General features: G+C 39.7%; 2 protein-coding genes across 6 annotated transcripts in view; both read right to left on the minus strand.

The window, feature by feature from the left end:
- The window catches only part of fgd4a (FYVE, RhoGEF and PH domain containing 4a), a 55859-nt gene extending 42350 nt beyond the window's left edge, over nt 1-13509 (minus strand). Inside the window, exon 1 of one of the 2 annotated variants that reach the window (XM_061721352.1) lies at nt 13196-13509. In XM_061721352.1, the coding sequence (XP_061577336.1) occupies nt 13196-13298 (103 nt within the window). In that variant the 5' untranslated portion in view covers nt 13299-13509. Of the gene's footprint in view, nt 1-8222; nt 8435-13195 lie in introns of those variants that run through there. The other variant, XM_061721351.1, reaches the window with a different exon arrangement.
- Nucleotides 13510-15457: 1948 nt separating this feature from the next.
- bicd1a (bicaudal D homolog 1a) overlaps nt 15458-20636 on the minus strand; it is a 37040-nt gene continuing 31861 nt past the window's right edge. Inside the window, exons 9-10 of one of the 4 annotated variants that reach the window (XM_061721356.1) lie at nt 19712-19797; nt 15458-17633 (exon numbers count right to left, since the gene is read on the minus strand). In XM_061721356.1, the coding sequence (XP_061577340.1) occupies nt 17513-17633; nt 19712-19797 (207 nt within the window). In that variant the 3' untranslated portion in view covers nt 15458-17512. Of the gene's footprint in view, nt 17634-19688; nt 19798-20636 lie in introns of all 4 variants that reach the window. The other 3 variants (XM_061721358.1, XM_061721357.1, XM_061721360.1) reach the window with 3 other exon arrangements.

Consider the following 20636-nt stretch of genomic DNA (forward strand, 5'->3'; position numbering starts at 1 on the left):
TACAAAACAATGCTGTGTGTTTGCACTATTGTTACAGTTTGTAATGCTTTATAACTGTTTAAGTTTTAAAGAGAAAGCCAGGCCAACCATTTTCCACAAACTGAACTCAAAGTAAATGTCAGGTTTGCATTATGCATCTTCAGTACAACTACAAATATTTTGCCACAAACTGAATAGTTTCTCTCATGTATGATTTGACTTTTTTCTTTTCCAGAAATGTAACAACTAAAATTAAATAAATAAATAAAAGTAAATAAATACATAGTCAACACAATAGATTAATATTAATAACCTGATATCACGATACACTTTGTCACCTCCACGACACGTATTGTGACGTTTTTGTATCGCGAAATTTTGTGGCACGAAATATTGTTACACCCCTAGTTAAGCTGTATGTGTACTGCCGACTGAGGGGGTGAGATGATCATTAAAAAAAAAAGAAGAAGTTCAGAGATAATCATGACAGTAAAATAAAAATGTCAAATGAACACAGACGGTACTTGAGGAATGCATCCTCTACCTAAGCATATGACCCCTTCACAATGTTAAAGAGACAGATCTGGATTTGAATTTTACTACCATCCATTATCTCTTCACATGGTCTAAAGAAATGTTACTTAATCCTACTCATTCAAACAAACAAATAAACAAACAGCAAAGATACTGTACAGCATCCCTAGCTCTGCAATGGATTAAAGGCAATTGCAGGAATAAAAGTCTGAGCGACTGGCAAGGAACAAAAACCAAGACTGGCACTGAACACGAGAAACTTAGGAGTACGAATACAAAACGAGGTTATGAATTCAAACAATGCAGTGCGGAAATCAGTGAAGAAACCCAGGTGTAAAACAAGGGAAGCAAGTTCTACAAAATAAAACAGGAAGTCCAGCAAACAAAAGTGCAGAAGACAATACGGTTACAAAATAAACATGAAATATTAGAGCAGGATACGGAACAAGAAGATAAAACCAACGCAAACTAAACACAGAACAGCTTTACAAATGTAATGAAGAAAGACAAAGGTGAACCAGCAAAACCCGAAGATCTCAACAAAACTTAACATCAGACCCATAAATCATGGCACAACACAACAATCCACATTAATCTGGCTTGTTTTTCTGCTTGCAGTTTTCTAATCCTGGTTCTTTATGTCAAAGTGAAAAGAACTTCAGGCAGAAGTTTAGAGAAGGAGAGAAAACAGTCCGGAGGTTGGCAGTGGGCTCGTGGTCGAGGACTTTATCAGTCTCAAAGCCAGTAGTTACAAATCTATATAAAGTCTACATCTGCTAAAATAGTTTAATCTCTCATTTGTTCTTTAACTAACTGTTTTAACATTTTTTAGCGGATTATGAGTCCAAGTCGTCAAATATGATCGCAGATTCACACTTCAGCATATGCTTGAAAATTATATCTTATAAATAGAAGGTTTGTCATCTAGTTATTCGTTTACAGCTGTGGTCATCGGCATCTCAACAAAACTCCACAGCAGAGACGGTGCTGGTTGGCTCGGGCGGCTGAAGCATAGAAAATTCAGAGAAAGAGCACAAGCTTCTTCTTAAATCATCAAACCTGTCAAAGAAAAGTATCCAGTGCTGACCTCTTGGCGTCTATGCCCCCTTTGTATATTCACCCCTTCCTTTGTTTCCACCTGAAAACATGTTGGGAGTCTGGCTTTATTATATGACTCAGTAATTAAGGATGTGAGAGTCCAGAGAGTGATCACTTTGTCCAGACCCGGCCAACAGTAATGTGCACTGGTGCTCCAGAGCTGAGCGTATCCGTGTGTGTGTGTGTGTGTGTCATGTGAAGAAATCAGGGTGGAAACCAGCAACTGCTGTTTGCTCAGTTTATTTTCAAAATCCTTCATTCAGACCCACAGAGCCCATGTGGATGCATAAACAAACATGGGCAAAGATAGATTCAAAGGTCTCTGTTCCATATTTTTTTTTAAAGCAGCAAACAGAGAATAGACATAAATGTCATTAATTTTACATTCTTCCCACACGAATCAATCTTTAGACAAAACTTCAATTTCTGGGCAAGACGGATTCTTACGTACAGCATCAAGCACGAAGAGGAATCATCTCAAATCGGTGCGTTCAGGATCGTGAAATGGAAATGCTTCAAATGTAGAAGCTCATTTGACGACGTGGACATGAGGATGTGCAGACTGCTCGACTGAAGCCAGTTCAGTCAGTGACTGAATGAACAGGCAGCAGCTCGACTTCTGAAACGTGTCTCCCTAAATGTTGAAACCACATAAGTTATGCTACTTTAAATCAAAGTGAATTTCCCAATCTAAACTGACAACTGAGTGTATTATAAAAAAAAAAAAATACCTGACAAGATTTGATTTGCTTCGCTGCTTCCAGCTTCTGTAACTTGAAGAATTTTTGATAACATTAGAGACTAAATTAGACACCAAACATGAGCCAAGAACCTTATACAACTCATCAGCATCACATCTGCCTGCTTGTCAGCTGTCACGAAGAACCGAGTTCTGTTTGAAAATAAATTGAATTTCAGAAATTTTACAGGCATCTTCAGAAGGAAGAAAATATGAAAATGATGTTAGCAAATTAAACATCTCATGACCCATCGCATTTGTTTGTTATGTTTTGAGAAACGTTGAGAAACATCGTTTCCATGGTTACACTTCCTCCAGAGACTACCGGTAGTAGTATTCATAGTACAACCTGCAGTGTACAAATACGAAATACGGGGATTTCCATCATGCAGGTGCACATGCGCTCAAGAGTTGGACTACAAATCCACAGATTTATTTAGACAAGGTTTATGCACAAAAGTGTGTCCACAGCAAACCTGCCACACAGTATGAGAACTCAAACACTTAACACGCTGCTTAGATAAGCTCTTCACGACTGCCCTGCACCTACAGATCAATCCTTTCTTACACACTGTGAAGTCTATCTGAAAGAATCCTGCCATTTCTGGCTTAATCTGGCTCTTTTGATGTCCTCTTAAATAAAATCTAAATTCATGAGATGCACCACGAGAGCTTTTGTAACATTTGGAACACCCCATTTCTCAAAGACACTCATTAGTGTTCGCTGAAACTGGCTTATGCTGGATTTGTAGGGCTGATGCTGTTTTTCTGGGGAGTAATCAATTTTGGTACAGACGGGCTGGTGAATATTATTCTACGTACAGTAGGTTAGATACTTGAAAACACCAAATCACTGGATCATTGTCAGTTACAAAGATTTATCCCACAAATTTATTCCACAGATTAGTCAGCAGTTTACTGTCAAGAAAACAACCTGAACACCGGCTCCGAGAGGAAATATGGGCCTTTTAGAGTTGCTTTGAATACATCTTCAGCTGCTATCAAAAATGTTTCATATTTGTTCTGAAAACAAATCATTTATAATGGAAAGATGACAAATTATCTTAATGGACAGATGTCATTTATTGGCAGGCAGCACGCGCAGCATATTTCACTGTCTTTCTGGGAAGCTCGTCTAAGATCAATTACAGATACGCGGAATAAAATGAATACACAAAAGCAAGAATGAAAATTAAATGTACGCAACTCACTACCAACAGAAGCCAAAATAATCCCTGTCGGCTTCTTTTGTTCCTCCACACCTCCACAGATGAAACTTGGAGTTTCATAGTTTTATTCACACAATTGTCTCTCTTCCTCATACTTGTCACATAAAAAGAAAAACAACATACAATTAAACATACATATTCAGTTGAGTTTAGTTTGTCCGTCTCTTCTGTGTATTTAATGCTGACTATCATATGTAAGTTTTTACTGATCAAACCTCAACGTGATATATTTCTTTCAGCCTTGTGAAGACAAAAAATCAATAATTTCTTTCCCAGCTGTCATCAGATTCAAGGTGGGTTTATGAATCATTAAAAAGAAAAAAAAATCTGTCTGTTGATGTCTTGGGATTTTTTGGGAAATGTGTTGTCAACTATTGCTGTTACATCTTAAAACCTACTTACACCTAAACAGCTTAGACCCAAAATAGTCTTGAAGGACCAAAATGTGGTCCATTTAATTGGCTCTGAAGTAATAAAAATGCATCTCACTTATTTTCCCCCCTGCTTTATAACGTCAGCTCCAAGCATGTAAAGACTGAATATGCGTGGGTATATCTAGCCAAATGTCTCGCAACCTTCCTCCCACTCGCAAACGCACAACCTATCACACATTTTTTTTTAAAACATCCTTACTGCTGCAGCTGGTGTTTTGCTTTCCTCTCGCCCTCTCACTATCTCCCCCATCTCTCAGACACGTCCACCCACCTTGGTATCACTTTTCCACTATTCATCTCTTTGTTCTATCTGTGGCCCAAAGAGAAGGAAAGGGAGGAGAGCTGCATCACTCTAAACCATTACCATCACATAATATGATGTGTGGGACTGTGTGGCCCTCACACACACACACACACACACACACACACACACACACACACACACACACACACACACACACACACACACACACACACACACACACACACACACACACACACACACACACACACTTAATTGAATCCACACTGCTTAAAATGCATGCACATGCACATGTTTGCCAGCCCAGAAACCCACACTTTGGCAGTCACACACCACATTAGAGCCCTTGTTGTTTTCATTCACTCACTTCTCCTCCTCACGGTGAACCACACACATTATGAAGGTCAGTGATGAATGATGGGTATTGTCATCAGACACAAACATGTTAATCGACACATAAAAGCTAAATCAAAAACTACAAGATCACCACAGACAAGGTGCAGAGGCTGCACGTGTTTCTGCAGCGCATCAGCCCTCTGGTCCCAGTGACAATGCACCCTGGACTGGTTCTTCAAATCACCTTGGCAGACCATCAAGATGTCAATCTGCTGCTGAAGTACTCGGCAGACCTACTGAAATAAGTGCTGGAAATGCTTACTTGCCATGGTAACAGATAGCGGAGTTAATCTAGTCAACAAATTGATTAAATAATTAGTTTAGAGGGGGTGAGAAAACCACCTTAGCGTAGGAGACGCTTGGATACACTCATTATCAACCTTATCTTCTCATCCATCCAAACAGTAAACACACAGAATGAATCCCACGATAATCCAACCTTAATTAATCAGACGGGTTGATGGGGATCACTGCAGCTTACGAGAACGCCGCTATTGCCATGATCGAGTCCACAGCAGCAACAGTATGTGCATGAATGTGTGCACAGTTCACAAAAATATTTGTTGATCCTTTAAAAGCCTGGCTCATTTAGTCAAGTGCATTATTGATTAACAACTCTTAAGAAAAACATACCCACAGATAAAACCGTGACTGTGTTGTGTGAAAGTACTGGATGCTGCTCCTCCACTGAGCTCACCCCCCGTCTGGATTACTGTTCTGTCAATGCTTCAGAAATGATGTCCTGCCTAACAGGAGTGACTACAAAGTTTGTTTTAGTACTAACAGATGACAGCAAATGAGCTTTTTCTACAAATCAAACACAGTTTCACAACAGTGGTACGAGCCTGGTATCTTACATTATGGTTCTTTGACACACTTAAATGTTTTGATAAATGAATGCTGCATGATTGAACAACACTTACATTAGCGCTGACCTTTTCCTGCAATGACATGAGAGAGTGTAGACTAATGGAAACGTAGGTGAGAATCAAAACAGTACACAAAACCCTCTGGGTGAGAAAGCCTTTCATCCTCATTACACACAGTACTTCAACTCGCCGTACATTTACTGTAAATGCCACAGCACATGGATATAAATGAGCTATTGACTAACTTATGGTACAAGTCTCATCAAGAGGAAGGCAAAAGAAACATTTTGCATTAAAGCACTGAGTAAGCATCTTTCCTTGGGATGAAAACAGAAGCGTCTTGAAAACACTAGCCAGCTCACATCCAGCCGGCTGCCAACAGCAACACATCACACAGCACTTCGGATCACTAAGGTCAGAGGGAGTGAACGCACTCTGTTGACCCGAGTTTGTCATGCTGGTGCAGAAGGCACCGTCAAAACAGCACGTGTCATAGTAGAGGACTTCTTGTTTGTATGGATACAGACGTGGGAGGTGTTTGGAGTTGCAAAGTAAAACATGAGGAAATAACAGTAACAGCCACTAAAGCCTTAGAAAGTGTTTACTACATTCTACGTTGGAAAAACAGAGGATGCAGTATGTGTGAAATCTTAGAAAGCACTTAGAAAGCAGCTTGACCTTATTCAAAAGATGAAAAACAGACAATGAGTGAGGGAGTGGACCGGACTGATAAACTCACGGGTTAGCAACTTGTCAATTATAAACCACCCACGCAATAACACCCTGCTTTATCTTCTGCTCTACTTTAAAAGGGACCATATTTTTACAAGATGACCGTCATCCTGGTTTGGAGAAGACTTAACCCTTTACTGGACAAATTACCATATTTGGTAACTTCAGTAAACATCCTATGAAAAAAAAAAGCTATAAAGTAAAAACGGTCCTTTAATATTCTCCAACAAACCCTGCAGAACTGAAATTTCTAAATTGGAAAAATTGTATTTTCTGCCTTAAAAAGAGTTAAAGCTACACCATGCTACACCAGGGACAATATTTAGTTGGGTAACAGACTCAGAGAATAAAGGCGGTTTAATGATAAACCCGCATCCTACCAAATGTGTTTTAGGAAGAGGAGGTGTCTCCCTCTGCTGGCCAAATAGAAAATAGCAGGTATACTTTTTTCTGCTCTGGTTTCAGACCCTGGCCTCTGCCATTATCATTCAAAAAACACTCCTGAAACAAGACATAAAGGACAAAATAAATTGGGTTATCCCAGCGGGACACATCATGACAGACCATGAAATACACCGGCACTTTATTAGGTACACTTGGTATACCTAATATTGTGAATGTAAACTCGATTAAATGTTTGTGTTCATATCACGAGATATCAAACATAAGAGGAGTTACTTTTGAGTAATTTTTGTGCACTTCTTGGAAGTAACTTAAAATGGTTAAAAAAAAAAGGATAAATACATACATGCAAATCCACAGAAAATTTGAGGATACATCGACAGTTACCAGCCTTTGGCAAACACGAAGTTGACCAACAAGCAGGATCAAATCCCCACAGCTATAATTAACATCAACGACTTAACTGTAATTCTCATCCACAGTTTTCAAGTCCTTTTCTGTAGCATATTTAAACGAGTTCCACGTTGTATTAATATAGCTCTTCACATGACTCTTATACGCTGTACAAACATATATGCTTTGTGTAAGTGCTCAATTTAGCTGTGTCTGCACATTTTATACTACTTAGTCAGGCTCCATAAACATAGAAAATGGATTCAGTCCTGCACGGATACTGAAGTTTTGTCTCTGCAGCTTTCAGAGCCTCTCCCACGTTGAAACAATGAGCGTGGTGAAAGGACTCAGGCCTGTTGGTGTTCCCAGCCTTTTCCTTCCTGCCAATGAGAACGGACCAAAAAGCGTCACACCGTTTCCTCTGGTCTGCTGTTAAATAAGGGTGACTCAAGCCTGACTCCCCAGCACTCCCCAGCATCCTGCGGTAGGTGCACACTCGAAGGCCAGCAGTGTCACAACTCACACACTCACAGTGTACCACACATGAACACAGTTGGGTAAACGGCCACTGGGGTTGTTGCCAAAAGGACAGAGTGGTTGGAAGAGAGTCTTAAGAGGGGGAAATGGTTCCCAGGGCTCTGAGAACAAAACAGCCCACCCCCTTTGATGGATTTAAATGCTGCTCTAATGTTGTTGCACAGGCGCAGATCAGTTAACATGGAGACCAAAACAGCAGCCTGTTACGCCAACAGCAACACTCAAAGCATAATAACTGTACATAAAAGGTAATAACTCAGTGTGCAGCTATATAATGTTAATGTTGACTGTTAATAAAACCCCATTAAAGAAAGAATTAGAGATTTATGCTGCTGATGGAAGGATCCCTTTCAAGATAATGTGTTTATGGAGCAAGAGCATTTCTGCAAACCCCACGGCAACATAGTAAACAGATTATCTGGGAGAGCCGCAAGATGATTACATTGGAAATGAGATCGTTGCTGGTAGAAAATAGATAAGTTAAAAGCCAGTTAAACAAGGATACCAGAGCATCTCGGAATGAAAGCGGGGAAATTACATGGTGTTGCTTTTTATTTTTGTCAATCTTTTCCTCACAAAAAAAAAAAAAGAAATCCTTATGAAGTTTCAAGATCTTACCGTAACAGCAGAGGAGACACATCTTTGTGTTTTTACCTTCCCGGCTCCAAAACCAGTACTTGCGGCGACGTTTCATTGTCAGTCTACTCAGATCTTCCTTTAACATCAATCATCGGTGAATCAAAATATTATTCCTCATTGTTTTGGTCCAGCTCGAAAGGATAATCGACCAGAGGTGGGAAATGTCAGAAGAGTATCCTGATACCCACCAGATAAAAATCCAAGTCCAAGTGGAGGGAAAAAGTAAAGTGGATACAAAGGTGAGGCCAGAGTATAAGGTGCTGTCAGTTATCACGAGAGTTTCACCAGCTTCCGTCCTAAAATACACCTTTCTCTCACTACTTCAGTGCAGACAGAGGTAGACGAGACTTGCGTATTTCATGTCTGCTGTTCCTGTATCTTGCAGCTCAAGTGAAGAAAGACAGTACTGTAGCGAAAGATGAATCATCCAGCCAACAGCATATCCACATCATTCTGTGTCCTAACAGGAGTCTCCTAAATTGTGTAAAGTCAGTTCAAAAGAAAAAAGAGGGTTACAGAACTTGTTAAAAAAAATCTTCCACTCTGTGAAATTACTTCTTCAAAAGTGTCTCTTGGTTTCAAGTCTCCAGCAGACCCATGCAGCAGATCTGAAGTGTCCATTTAAGAAAATATACATATATATACACAGTATATATATATATTTTTTTTTTCTAGCTCCAACTGAGCTCAGAAAGTATCAGAGTGCAGAGACTCTCTGGAAAAAGCCTCTCTGGTCAACAATGCCAGTCAGGAGGGGGAAACTACTCACATCACAGTCAGGAAGCCATGGTTGGTGCACAGAAAAAAAACAACCAAAAACAAGTCTCTTGGCTGACACGCTGCATAAACTCTCATTTCTACTGACTATGCATAACAGGATATCAACCGGACTTTAAAACAGTGGCAGCCTTTCACATTCGCTCTTTCATCAGCGTATCAAACACCAACAAGCTTCTTTGAAAATACTTTTTGAAATGAAGCATGAATTCCATCAAATAATAAACTGACCAGGAATGCGTATGCTTGTATGTTTTTATGTTCCCTTACACAAATACAAAACAACCGGTAGAGGAAGATTTCAATCCAAACCTCCTTTTCCAGGAAATATTTATTCATTTCTAAAAATAAACTGTCTACATGAAGCTCATTTAGGCAGAAGCTTATTAAGGTGACTAGTCTAGTGAGTCAAGCCACCGCTTTACTAAAAGATGATTTTCTTTGCAAGGGGGCCAGTATCTCACACTGAACTGTGCCAGCCGCCAGCCGATGGAGAGAATATTTCTAAACATTTAGCTCCACCTACTGGAACGCCTCCGAACTGCAGAAAACCACAAAAGAGACAATGTGGGTGCATGGAGTTACAGTCATATGAAAGCATAGGCAAATCAAAATGTAGAGGCAGTACCTGAGAAGCACAGTAGACTCTTGGTGCGTCAATAATAATCAAGAGGGTAAGTAAGAGCTAGGTGCTGCTAATCAAATGTACTCTGTTTGGATGAAAGACATCAGCAATGATCTTAAAGAAACAGCTTTTGCTTCCCATCAGTCTGGAAGGATTGCGATGCCATTTCCAGACAATTTAAAGCCTGTTACTCTCCAGTGAGAAAGATAACAGAGAAGTGGAAAACATTCAAGACACTGGTGCCGAGTCTTAGTCTCTCAGGGCCTTGAATCAGGGCAACTGGTTTTCCTTTTCTTTAGTTTTTGAAGACATTTCACCTTCTATCCAGGAGGCATCATCGAACTGATGATATTAAATGGTTTGTCTTGATTTAAGCCTTTAAGAAAACAACTCAAGACAGTTCTGCCCAGGAAAGGATGTCAGGCAAGTTCATCCCAAAGTCAGTACTGTGATGATAGAAATGGTAAGAAATCTCATCCCAAAAAAAACCCCAAAAGCTAAATGTAAGACCCTCCAGGCAACAGTTAACATAAAAGTAAAGAAAGTTAACAAGTATGGTTCGTTTTGTTTGCTTTTTTCTCTACAATCCTGGGTACACATGTGCAAAATCGTTGTCCCCCTAACATGATTTCCATTTAAAGCAACTGAAACTCATGGTCTTGTCAAATAATATTTACGGCAATGATTTAAAGTTTACCTTAGAATTTAAAGATGGCCTAATAACATCATCAAATATTCACACAGATAGTGTAAAAAAAGATTTTAAAAAAATAATTTAATACAACTCCCATGTATTATCTCTACCCACTTCATTGTCTTAGGGTCACGGGGTCTCCTTAGCCTAACCCAGCTGTCAATCACAGTTGGAGTGTTTTTTGACTACAGGGAGAACCCAGAGTACCTGGAGGAAACTCGAGGAAACATATGGGAGAACGGAGGGATTAAAGGTCTCTTTCATTATCAGAATTAGTCAACAGACAAAGATCACAGAGAAAAAGGAGTGTAATACCCTCAGTGGCATCCAGAGTAATGTCTAACTAACCCAAAGCTATTACAATGGCATTTAAGTTGATTATTAATTGTCATGTATAAAAACACGTAGATTTTTCCTTTCATTTTCCTTCACGTAGCAGATAAGACGTGTCCACAGCCAAGAACAGGGACACAACAAGATAATATCGTTAAAGGTGTGTCAGTCCTGCCAAGTGTTGGAAATATGACTTTCATGTTAGCTTTACTGTACTTTTTTCCATTAGGGAGAATGGTGACAATTTTGAACTTATGATGTTTCTCAAATAACTGTAAATATACTAATAGACAAGACAAACCTTTCACATTTAACATGGAAAAAATGTGATGTAAACCCTTTGAGTAGATGCTCCAGCTAACTGATAATGATTCACATATCGTTTGAACATTAAGTTTGCCTCTCCATATCCGGAGCTATAACTGATCTGGGGTCGGTAATGTAGTAGATCAAAGTATGGTATAACAAGTAATCTTCTCTGAAACACCATAAACTGAGCTGCACGAGGAGCCACTACTGAAGTGACAGCCACTAGTGAACAGAAAGAAGGGTTGATCTCAGGATGAATGACCATCAGTGCTGCAAAACAATAAGAGCACCAGCAGACAAGCAGGCCACAGAGCGTCTGATTCATACAGTCCCACTGCCTCTTTCAAAGCCCCCCCCAAAAAGACAAACGGCTCCATTGTTGGAGGCTGGTACGGCTCTCTTCACAGAAACATCAGAGCAAAACTAGAAGCTCCAACCTTATTCAGACTCAGCACTAAGTACATTTAACTGTGCACACAGATAATTGTGTGCAGGACACTGTCGTTTTGAAACAGCAGACTAATAAATGCAAAAGTGACCACAGACATAAGAGAAAAAGAAACCAAAATATCCCTCCTTGGTGTGATGGATAGATTCTAGAGGGTAAAGCAGAGTGTTGATATTAAAATGGCACAAATACACAACCCAACTCTGTTACAAGAGATGACAAAATAACTATGCTGTCTACATTCAAAGGCAACCCATTAGAAAAAGACAACAGACTTCCAGACATAATGACTCAATTTCTAACCAATTGCCTTGCAAAATGGTATGAAAACTGAGATAAGTGTTGATAAAATATTTTCTTCAGGATAACGACCAATTTCCTATGTGAATGTTTAAAGACTGGCCTGATCGTACAGACAGAAAAAATGGACTGTAGATCATTAAAAATAGAATAGTTTCAGTATTGTTTTTTTTAAACTGAACTAAAAACATCTGTGGTCCAAGGAAAACGGGATCAGTCAGCCGTGTTAACAATGCTGGATCAGTCGGAGTCATGTTTGAACCAACTCAAGTGGAAGAAATAGTCCACTGTAGCAATGGGAGTTGTGCTTATTATCTTCATTTGGTACTTTTAACTTTAAAAATCCAGATGCAGGTCATACAAAGGTCACGTCCATATTTACAGCAACAGTATGGAGAATTTGGTTCAGTGTTCACACAGATGCCGCTGTGATGGAGAGAATAGTACTATATTAAAAAAAGTTAGAACTGCAGAGACATCGGACTCAGATTTGTTCTACATATTGTACTCTTTACTAAACAACATAAAGACCTGTGTTTGTGAAGCCTTCAGTTGACTCTGTGGTAACATTGTGTAATACAACAGGCAGCTACACATGCGTCTCTGAATCTGACTGCAGCACAGCTAATGCATGGTGACACAGGCACCCAGGACTTGACAGGCTTGTGACCGCATGTAAGGAGTCAACCATTTATCAGTAAGTCCTCAACTTAACAATGTCATTATCAGCCGGGCGCAAAGTTCACACACCAAACTGCAAGTACCTTAAGTCGGAACTATCCTTGACTACCGGTACATGTTTATACAAGTAGGATCTGCAAGATAACTGGGAAATGTGAAAGCTGCTCCTGTCTCGGTGAGCCATGCCCAGACAGAGTACACAGGTAGAAAAATGATATTTGATCCTTGTTTTGAAAGGGAAACAAAGACTTGTCCAACTTTCTCTTGTAGCTTCTAGTCTGCAGACTCCCCAACATGAAGTCATTTAAAGTTATGGATCATGTTTTAAAACAGACTGAAATTCAAAATGCATATTTCTCCTTTAAGGTGCATCCTGGATTGGCAGAGTTAGGAAACCTCTTATGGAGTGGTGTTCTCCAGAATGACAGAAATAAAACTGTGCCCTCCAGGTTGCAGATGGTTACAGGGCAGGTTCGGGCTTGCTCTGAAATGTTATACCTGCAGTGTGTAAATAATGGCTGTAGGGGAGTGATTTACACCCAGGCTGTTCCATACTTTCCCAACCAGGCTGCTGAAAACATAAGAGGATGTGTGACAGCCATCCAGTCATCGAGAAATGAATCATGACTCGTAGAATTCCATCTGTAAATCCAAAATCACGTTTTCTTTCCACAATGGGTTCATATATGCTATAAGCCTATAAGTAACAGTAATCATTAAACAATAGAGAACAGTTCAGATGCGAAACTGTTTTAACAGCCTCCAAACATTATCTCCAGACTCACCTGCTGATTCCCGCTGCGCACTATCCAGACTTCTTTGTTTCCTACGAAAAGCCACTCTGTTGAAGCCTTCCATTTTTTCCTCATTCTCCGACCCCGCAGGCATTTGGATACTGTGGATACAAAACCAGTCCAAGTGACTGCAAATAACTCCGTTCCTGGCGAAAACGCACCCCCCCTTTTACGCAGCAAATCCAATTGCAAGTTCAGCTGCGCGGCGGCGCCACATGACAAGTCCCGACGATGCTTCCGCCTCAATAAGTGATCAGTAAGTCATCTCAACCCGCAGGAGACTCCAAAACACACTTGTACACATACAATCCGGCGACAGTTCACGGTGACGGATGTTTGTCACCTGGATGGGGGAGTTCCCCGCTTACCTCAGTGGTCTGGGGAGGAGCAAGCAGATGTTTATGCAGTGTTTATAAGATGCTCCTACACAAGTGTGCAAACGAGAACGGCAAAGAATAGGATTGAAAAAAAAAAAAAAACTTGTAAGTTTAAATGATTTAATACCGTAATACGGAAGAGTATTGGGGCCAGGCAGGAGAAAAATAAAAAAATATTTTAGAGGAGGAAGATTTTTTCATTATGCACTTTGAGAAAAAAGTCAAAATGTCAAGATTAATGTTGAAGTACAATTTTGAGAAAAAAGTCGAAATGTTGAGGAAAAAAGGCGGAATTTTTACTTTATTTACGAAATTTTATTCTTGAAATTGTATTTCAACATTATTCTCAACATTTCGACTTTTTTCTCGAAATTGTATTTCAAAATTAATCTCGACATTTCGACTTTCTTCTCGCCATTTCGACTTTTTTCTCGCCATTTCTGTCAGGGTTTGACATTCCCCCCAGCCTTTCAGTTTCTGATTTGCCCCGCCTGTGTCCCATCTGCCCTGATTGTCTGCACCTGTGTCTCGTTATCCCCTGTGTTTATCTGGTCTTGTCATTCCCTTGTTCCCTGTCGGTCCGTACTGTGTTATCCTCCATGTCTCCTGCCTGTTTTGCTCCAGTCTTTTTTGATCCTGCCAAGCAGCGCTTTGTTTTTGCCTTTTCTGGAATAAATCCTTGGTTTTTGCAACTCCTGCCTCCTGCTCTCCTGCGTTTGGGTCCACACCATACACCAGACGTGACAATTTCGACTTTTTTCTCGAAGTGCACAATAAAAAAAAATCTTCCCCTCTCAAATATTTTTTCTTCTGCATGGCCCTAATACTCTTCCGTAATTTAAAGATTACCTAACGTTTGTAACTTTAAGGAACAGACTAAAATGATATAACATTTTTTCTTTATGATTGATAAGTGAGATATTTCAATCAATAGCTTACTGGAAACACATTTACTGCAGAGAAATGTTATGCATCCTTATTATTGTTGATTTATCAAGGTTTTAATGACTTCCATATCTATTTCCCCATCTAAAGAATATTGGAACCAGACTATTAATATCACTGCAAACATCTGTATGGGACCGCCTAGTTAAAAAAGAGTTTAATCTGTGTTTGGATCTGAGGGAACTCACATTAAATACTGACTTTTGCTTGCGTGTTCTGAGCATTTTCTGCTTTTATTTTGTGTTTATCTCCTTGACGTGGAGTTGACCAATATGGATTTTTCCTTGGCCTAAGCCTGATTATACAGAAATGGCTTTTTCAAATCAAATCCAACTGCTGGCAAGCACATCCATGTGGGCCCTGTCCCGGTAAAAAAGTGAGTGACTTGGGTACAAAGGGAAAATTAAATAGGCGAATGGCACAGATCCCATATAGTTTAAGTATCATCTGGGCAAAATACAACATTTAAAGTGGCTCACAACATTTCATCATAGTTGTCCTAAGACAAGAACGCATATTGACTAGAGACTCCATGAGGGACACAAGCGGATTAAACAGGCATGGGATAGGAAGGGGGCCATATTCCATATTGTTCCATAGTTTAAGAAAAATTAAACAGTTGGACCTTACTTAAAAACCCAGTAGATCCCACTCAGAGTCCATATGGCCAAATACATGCAGGACTACCATGGGACCTGAGGACAAACCCACATGGGACCCTTTTTGCAGCCCATTTTCAGCTCATATGAAGTCTGCATATATAATGTGGGTACCATTCCTCTTTACATCTTAATGATTATGGTCAAACCTGTGTATCACTGTTTTTCTTTCACAATGCCAACCAACTTATCAGTTGTCTCACACAGCATTTAGTTTAGTTTATAGTTCATGAAACAAACCACAAAAACCACAAAACAGACATAAAGGACAAGTCTTTTATTTGCTTGTGAAAGTAATTTAACACCATTTCGAATGGCTGAAAAACACCTACTGTAGTACAGTATACAGATAGCATTCTTTAAAAACCTTCTCAGTCATTGAGTTAGTCCCGCCATCCACAGGCATGTTGTGCAAACAAACCAAGAGTGTTAGGTCACCGATGAGCCAGCATGGATTCAGAGGCTTCTATTGGACCACAAATGTTTCATCACTCTGTAGTTGCAAAAGTAACCAAGAACACTGTTGACAAAGGCAGATGCAACACGTGTACGGACACATATGAAGCAGGGAGTGACAGTAGTAGGAAGTCATTTCAACAGTAATAGTGGCTATGTAGTGTAAGGTTGCATATCCATCTGGCAAAAAAGTACGAGAGCAGTGGCGGGAGTTTTAAGCATTAGATATATAAGGAGTTTACATGAAAGGTACTGAAAGATGGGACTCCGCTTATGTAGGAAATGTCACAGATTAAGTTCATATGAGCGTTTCAAGGAGAAACAATATCCCAATTTTGTGACAGGAATTGGACAGTATCTCAAAACTTTGGGTCATTTCTGCTTTTTTTTTTTTTTTAATCTGTCTTGATAGTCTGCTGGTTAGCTCGTGATGACAGATACGGTGAAAGATCCGTCTAAATCTCATACAGACAGTCTATGACCAGTGCGACTGTATTGCTCGAATGCATAGTGCATAATTGTGCTTGTACAGTACCGCATTCTGTGTGGAGGAAGCTAAACGAAGAGATGATGTGACAAAAGAAAAGTGTAGCTCAGAATACTAAAAATGTCTGCTTGAATGATATTTCTGCCCGTGACATGGAAACTAATCATGGTGATGAACGTGCTCTGGGATCTTGCATGGTATAGTGGCAGAGAGGAAGACAGAAAGACTGAATATACATTATGCATTGAATACAATGTTATCGTAACAGCCACATTTACCTTACAAGAGGCACGCCTTTTCTTTAATAACGGGTAAGACAAAAAGAGGTCAGTTCACTCCGTGGTCACTTAAACCTGTGCAATTCAAAAGGCAAAATAAAAAAAAGAGACCATTAGCTAGTTCTGGTCTCTCATTCATCCCGGCCTCAGAAGAGACCTGAGCTATATAACAAATGCAAACACATCTCAGAGTCAGTAGTAACATAAATAATGTAAACAAAAAGCAGTATAAAACATACTTAACGCCAAAGAATTGCAAATAAATCATAAAAAAACGGTAACAAAAAGAATGCCTCCCAAGAAAGACTAATGAAAGAATGGTTGTTGTAATCCACCCACGACCACAAAAATAACAAAAAAAAGTCTTGTAATCAAATGTCAAATACCTTCATCAGTCTGTTGGAAATGCCAAACACATTGTTCTCCAACATTCCTACGTAAAAATGTTGTATAGTTAATTTATGGATGGTTATACTTTAAAAAAAAATCTATTATTTTCAATGCGATATATTATGGTTAGGCAAGTATTAAAAACAAGGTTGTCAATAAAGTTTTCACGTTCGCTTTGTTTCTGTAAAATAGAATAAAACTGGCAATGCAGTGTATGTGCTAAAACATCTGTCACCACTTACATCTTTGTCACAGCAGGAAAACAAGTCTTCTGTTCTGTCTCGCAGAATGACACAACTCCCCCAACAAAACACACAGGTAAAAAGTAATGCCAGAAATAAATAACCAACAATGTAAATAAACCATCAATAAATAACACTTTGAATGGGGGGGAACGATTCCAGTGCATTGTCGGCAGCATTTCTGCCATGGTTTAGTCCTCCCTTGTTTCTGTGACGGGATGTCACGGGTAGAGGAGGCGAGTGCTTCCTGCTCCAACCTTCTGCGGCCAAGGTAACCGGGCCAGAGCCGGACCGTGCAGCGCTCGGGGGGGTGGGGTGGGGTGGGGGTTTGGCGGCAGAGTCCAGTAAGCACCAGGTTGGATCGCTGTGGGGACTGGGGGGGGGGGGACCCTCATTCCAGAGTGTCTCTGCAGGACTCCTGCCGGACCGAGGCCAGGGTGTGTGCTGGGGGAGGAGGAGGGGAGCGACACCAAGTCAGGTGCCAGGAGGTTGGGGTTGGTGGACCAGGCAATTACGTGGGTCGAAGGGAGAGAGAAGGCCGGAGCTCCTGTACAGGATCGGTTGACGCTCCTTAAGTTCTGCCGCATATTTATGACTGAAAAAAGAAAAGGCAGAAAGAGAAGAGAACAGGAGGGACAAAAGAGTTTGTGAAACAGACGGGTGACTTATGGGTTACAGAAGAGAAGAAACACATAAAGCAATAGTTCTTCACTGAAAATGCAACAAAAGTGCAGCAGGTGACAAGACAAACTTCTTATGTGGCTTCATAAAGGAATAGTTCAACTTGTAAGGAAAAACAGTGAAGAGTTAGATAGATCCTGTATGTTGGTTTTTACAGTACATTGGATGATCACCAGCAGCTGCTCTCTGTTTGTATGAATCGGATAAAACCAATGCAGACTTCTGGCTGGGAGTGACAACAAATTGCCATGGTAACGCTGCATCTTTCTTTTCTACGGATTGAGCGCATCAAAGCCTAAACTTGTGCACTTTTGAGTAGCTCTGGTGGTGGATTAGGTTTTTCCAAGAGGTCAAACTGTTCCTTTCAAACCACTTCAAATACAAATAAAAAAGCTTCTCAAAGTATCTGGTAATACTAAACAGAGAAAGACAAAGCAACAGATTAGTCAGCAGCTGGATGAATGTCTCAGTTTGCTCCATAAAGAATGACACCAGTTTTTATTGCAACGACACCTCAACACCTTTTAGTCTGTGCCTGCATGTTCACCACTGAATTTAGCATCTAAGCTAATAGCCTGTCCTTACAGTGGACACGTTGTTATTGATGATGCATATTAGAGGTATTGGCTAACAAATATGGGTTACAGTTGGATAAAGAAATTGGGGATTCTGAGGTCAAAATATCTATTGTTCTACATAATTTTAAGTGTAAACATGTCTAATTTATTTGGTGCTGGCTCCCTTGAATTCCTTAGATCAAGGGACGGTGAAGGCTGCGCAACAACTTTCGTCTTGTACCTTTTAAAGTAGTTACTTTGTCTTTAATGTCTGTTAAGGATCATTATTCTGTGGTAGAAGCAATTTTTTTTTAAGTCTGCAGATGTTTTGCAGGTGGTCTGATGGTTCCTCCCAGAATTTTTTGGTATTTCAAGGAAGCTATATCTTTACCTATATCATAATATTCCCTTTGTCGTGGGTAACACAAGTCAGTTATTCCATGATCGATCCAGACGAACATCATGTGCTGAACAATTTCTTCTCTTCTGCTACATAACCTTGGAGGTCTTTTACAGTCAAAGTGGGATTTTAAAAAGCTCATAGGAATCCTATGAGCAATTCTTCGGGAACATTTGTATCTTGCAATTATAAACTTGTCCTCTATTATTCCCATGAAGTACTTTTCCTGCAGATGTTTGGTTTGTGAGCTAGACAGTTGTGTGGCCAGAGGGTTCAACTCTAGCATCATCCTAATTATTTTTTATTTTATTAACGCTCACTTTTTGTGTGGCAGTAAGCATGGTTGTCATGCTTTATTTTTAAATGAGGCTAAAACAGTTCCCTCCTAACCTTAAAAAGGGATTTCTGTTATGTGTAGCTCACTGTGAAAGGGCCTACTTGAAACAAAAGGATGACTGTTTCTTTTCTAATCAAATGATTTTAGATTTAAAACTTAACAAAATAGAACTAAAGTTATTTCTATAAACAAAGCAAAACTAAAGGTAATTCTCTGCAAATGAAGATACTTAGGAATAGATTTTTTTTCAAAACATGAAAACTATTAAAAGTGCATCCAATGGCATAAATTTAGGAATGACATTTTGTGACTATTTCACATATTGATGTGGGACTGTTTGTACTGGACACCGGCAGTTAAACTAAACCTTTTGAAAACTATATGAACTCTTCTCTAAACGTTCAAGTTTTTAAATTCCACGTTGAAACAGGAGAACTGACTTTAAACACATAATCATGAAAGAAAAGCTGCCATGCAAAACTAAATATGCAAAGGAAAAACAATATCTGCAGCCCTTCCCAGTGAGAAGTGATAATAATTCCTACAATATATTCAAATACAGTGTGCTGGACATGAATTATATAATGATATAAATGTGAATACTAAAAACATGCAGGACTGATTATCTAGATGCAGCATAATCTACGAAGTGTGACCAAGTCACTCTGTACGTACTAGCAGGTTCCACAACTTGTTACCTGCGCGCTAAGGAGGCTCTCCCTCGCCTTAGTTGTGGGGAGAGTGGCGGTACTGAGGCAGCAGGCTGCTGACAATCTACAAGAAACTGATAAATTAGACAAATATACAGAGAGATGACACTCGAGGTTAGACAACAAGACAGAGTAACACAGGATGGACAAGACAGGGGAAGGACTCGTTCCTACAAAAACAGTGGACACCATAGTGAACGTTGCTTTTACACAGAACTGGACTGATCCTGGTTGATACAAATGTTTTGTTATAATTAACAGCAGTGATGAAATAAACTGGTCCAGTCATTCTGTAACCACAATGACTGCACCAGTCTCTGCACAGCTACACAATCATCACTGGAGCTTTAAAAGCAGACACATTATGAACACATTTACAAACAAATACTTGAGAATCCAATATTGTGCTGATTTCCCAAATCACGTTAATAGAGGGACAGAATGAAAAGAACAAATCCAGTCCAGGGGAAACTGCTTTAGGAGAGAAGAGAAAGGACCTAAACTGTAACGGAACACTGACATCTAGTGGTAGGAACTGGCGAAACAGTAAAATAGTATCTTTAGGGGAGCTGCAGTATTAACCAGTGTGGGATTGGATGGTTTAACAAAAACAAAACGGAAGCACAAGTGAGGAGGTCTTACTGGATTATAACCATGAACAATAGATTAACTTTGTAATATCTCCTATAATCTTTTCCTGTGCACTTTTCCCTATAAAAACGCCACAGCGGGCTTAGAAAAACACATTCGTCGAGAATTCAAGAACACTTACTCGAAGCTCTGATGTCCGACTGCACCAATGAAACTAAAGATGATTCAAACAGATTCCTCAAAAAGGGACATTGTTTTTAATGACACTGTTTAGTTGAGGCTACATTATATGTATATAATGAGATAAAAAATATGGCTTCAT

This window comes from Cololabis saira, chromosome 5 (assembly GCF_033807715.1).
Source record: "Cololabis saira isolate AMF1-May2022 chromosome 5, fColSai1.1, whole genome shotgun sequence".
Taxonomy (NCBI): domain Eukaryota; kingdom Metazoa; phylum Chordata; class Actinopteri; order Beloniformes; family Belonidae; genus Cololabis; species Cololabis saira.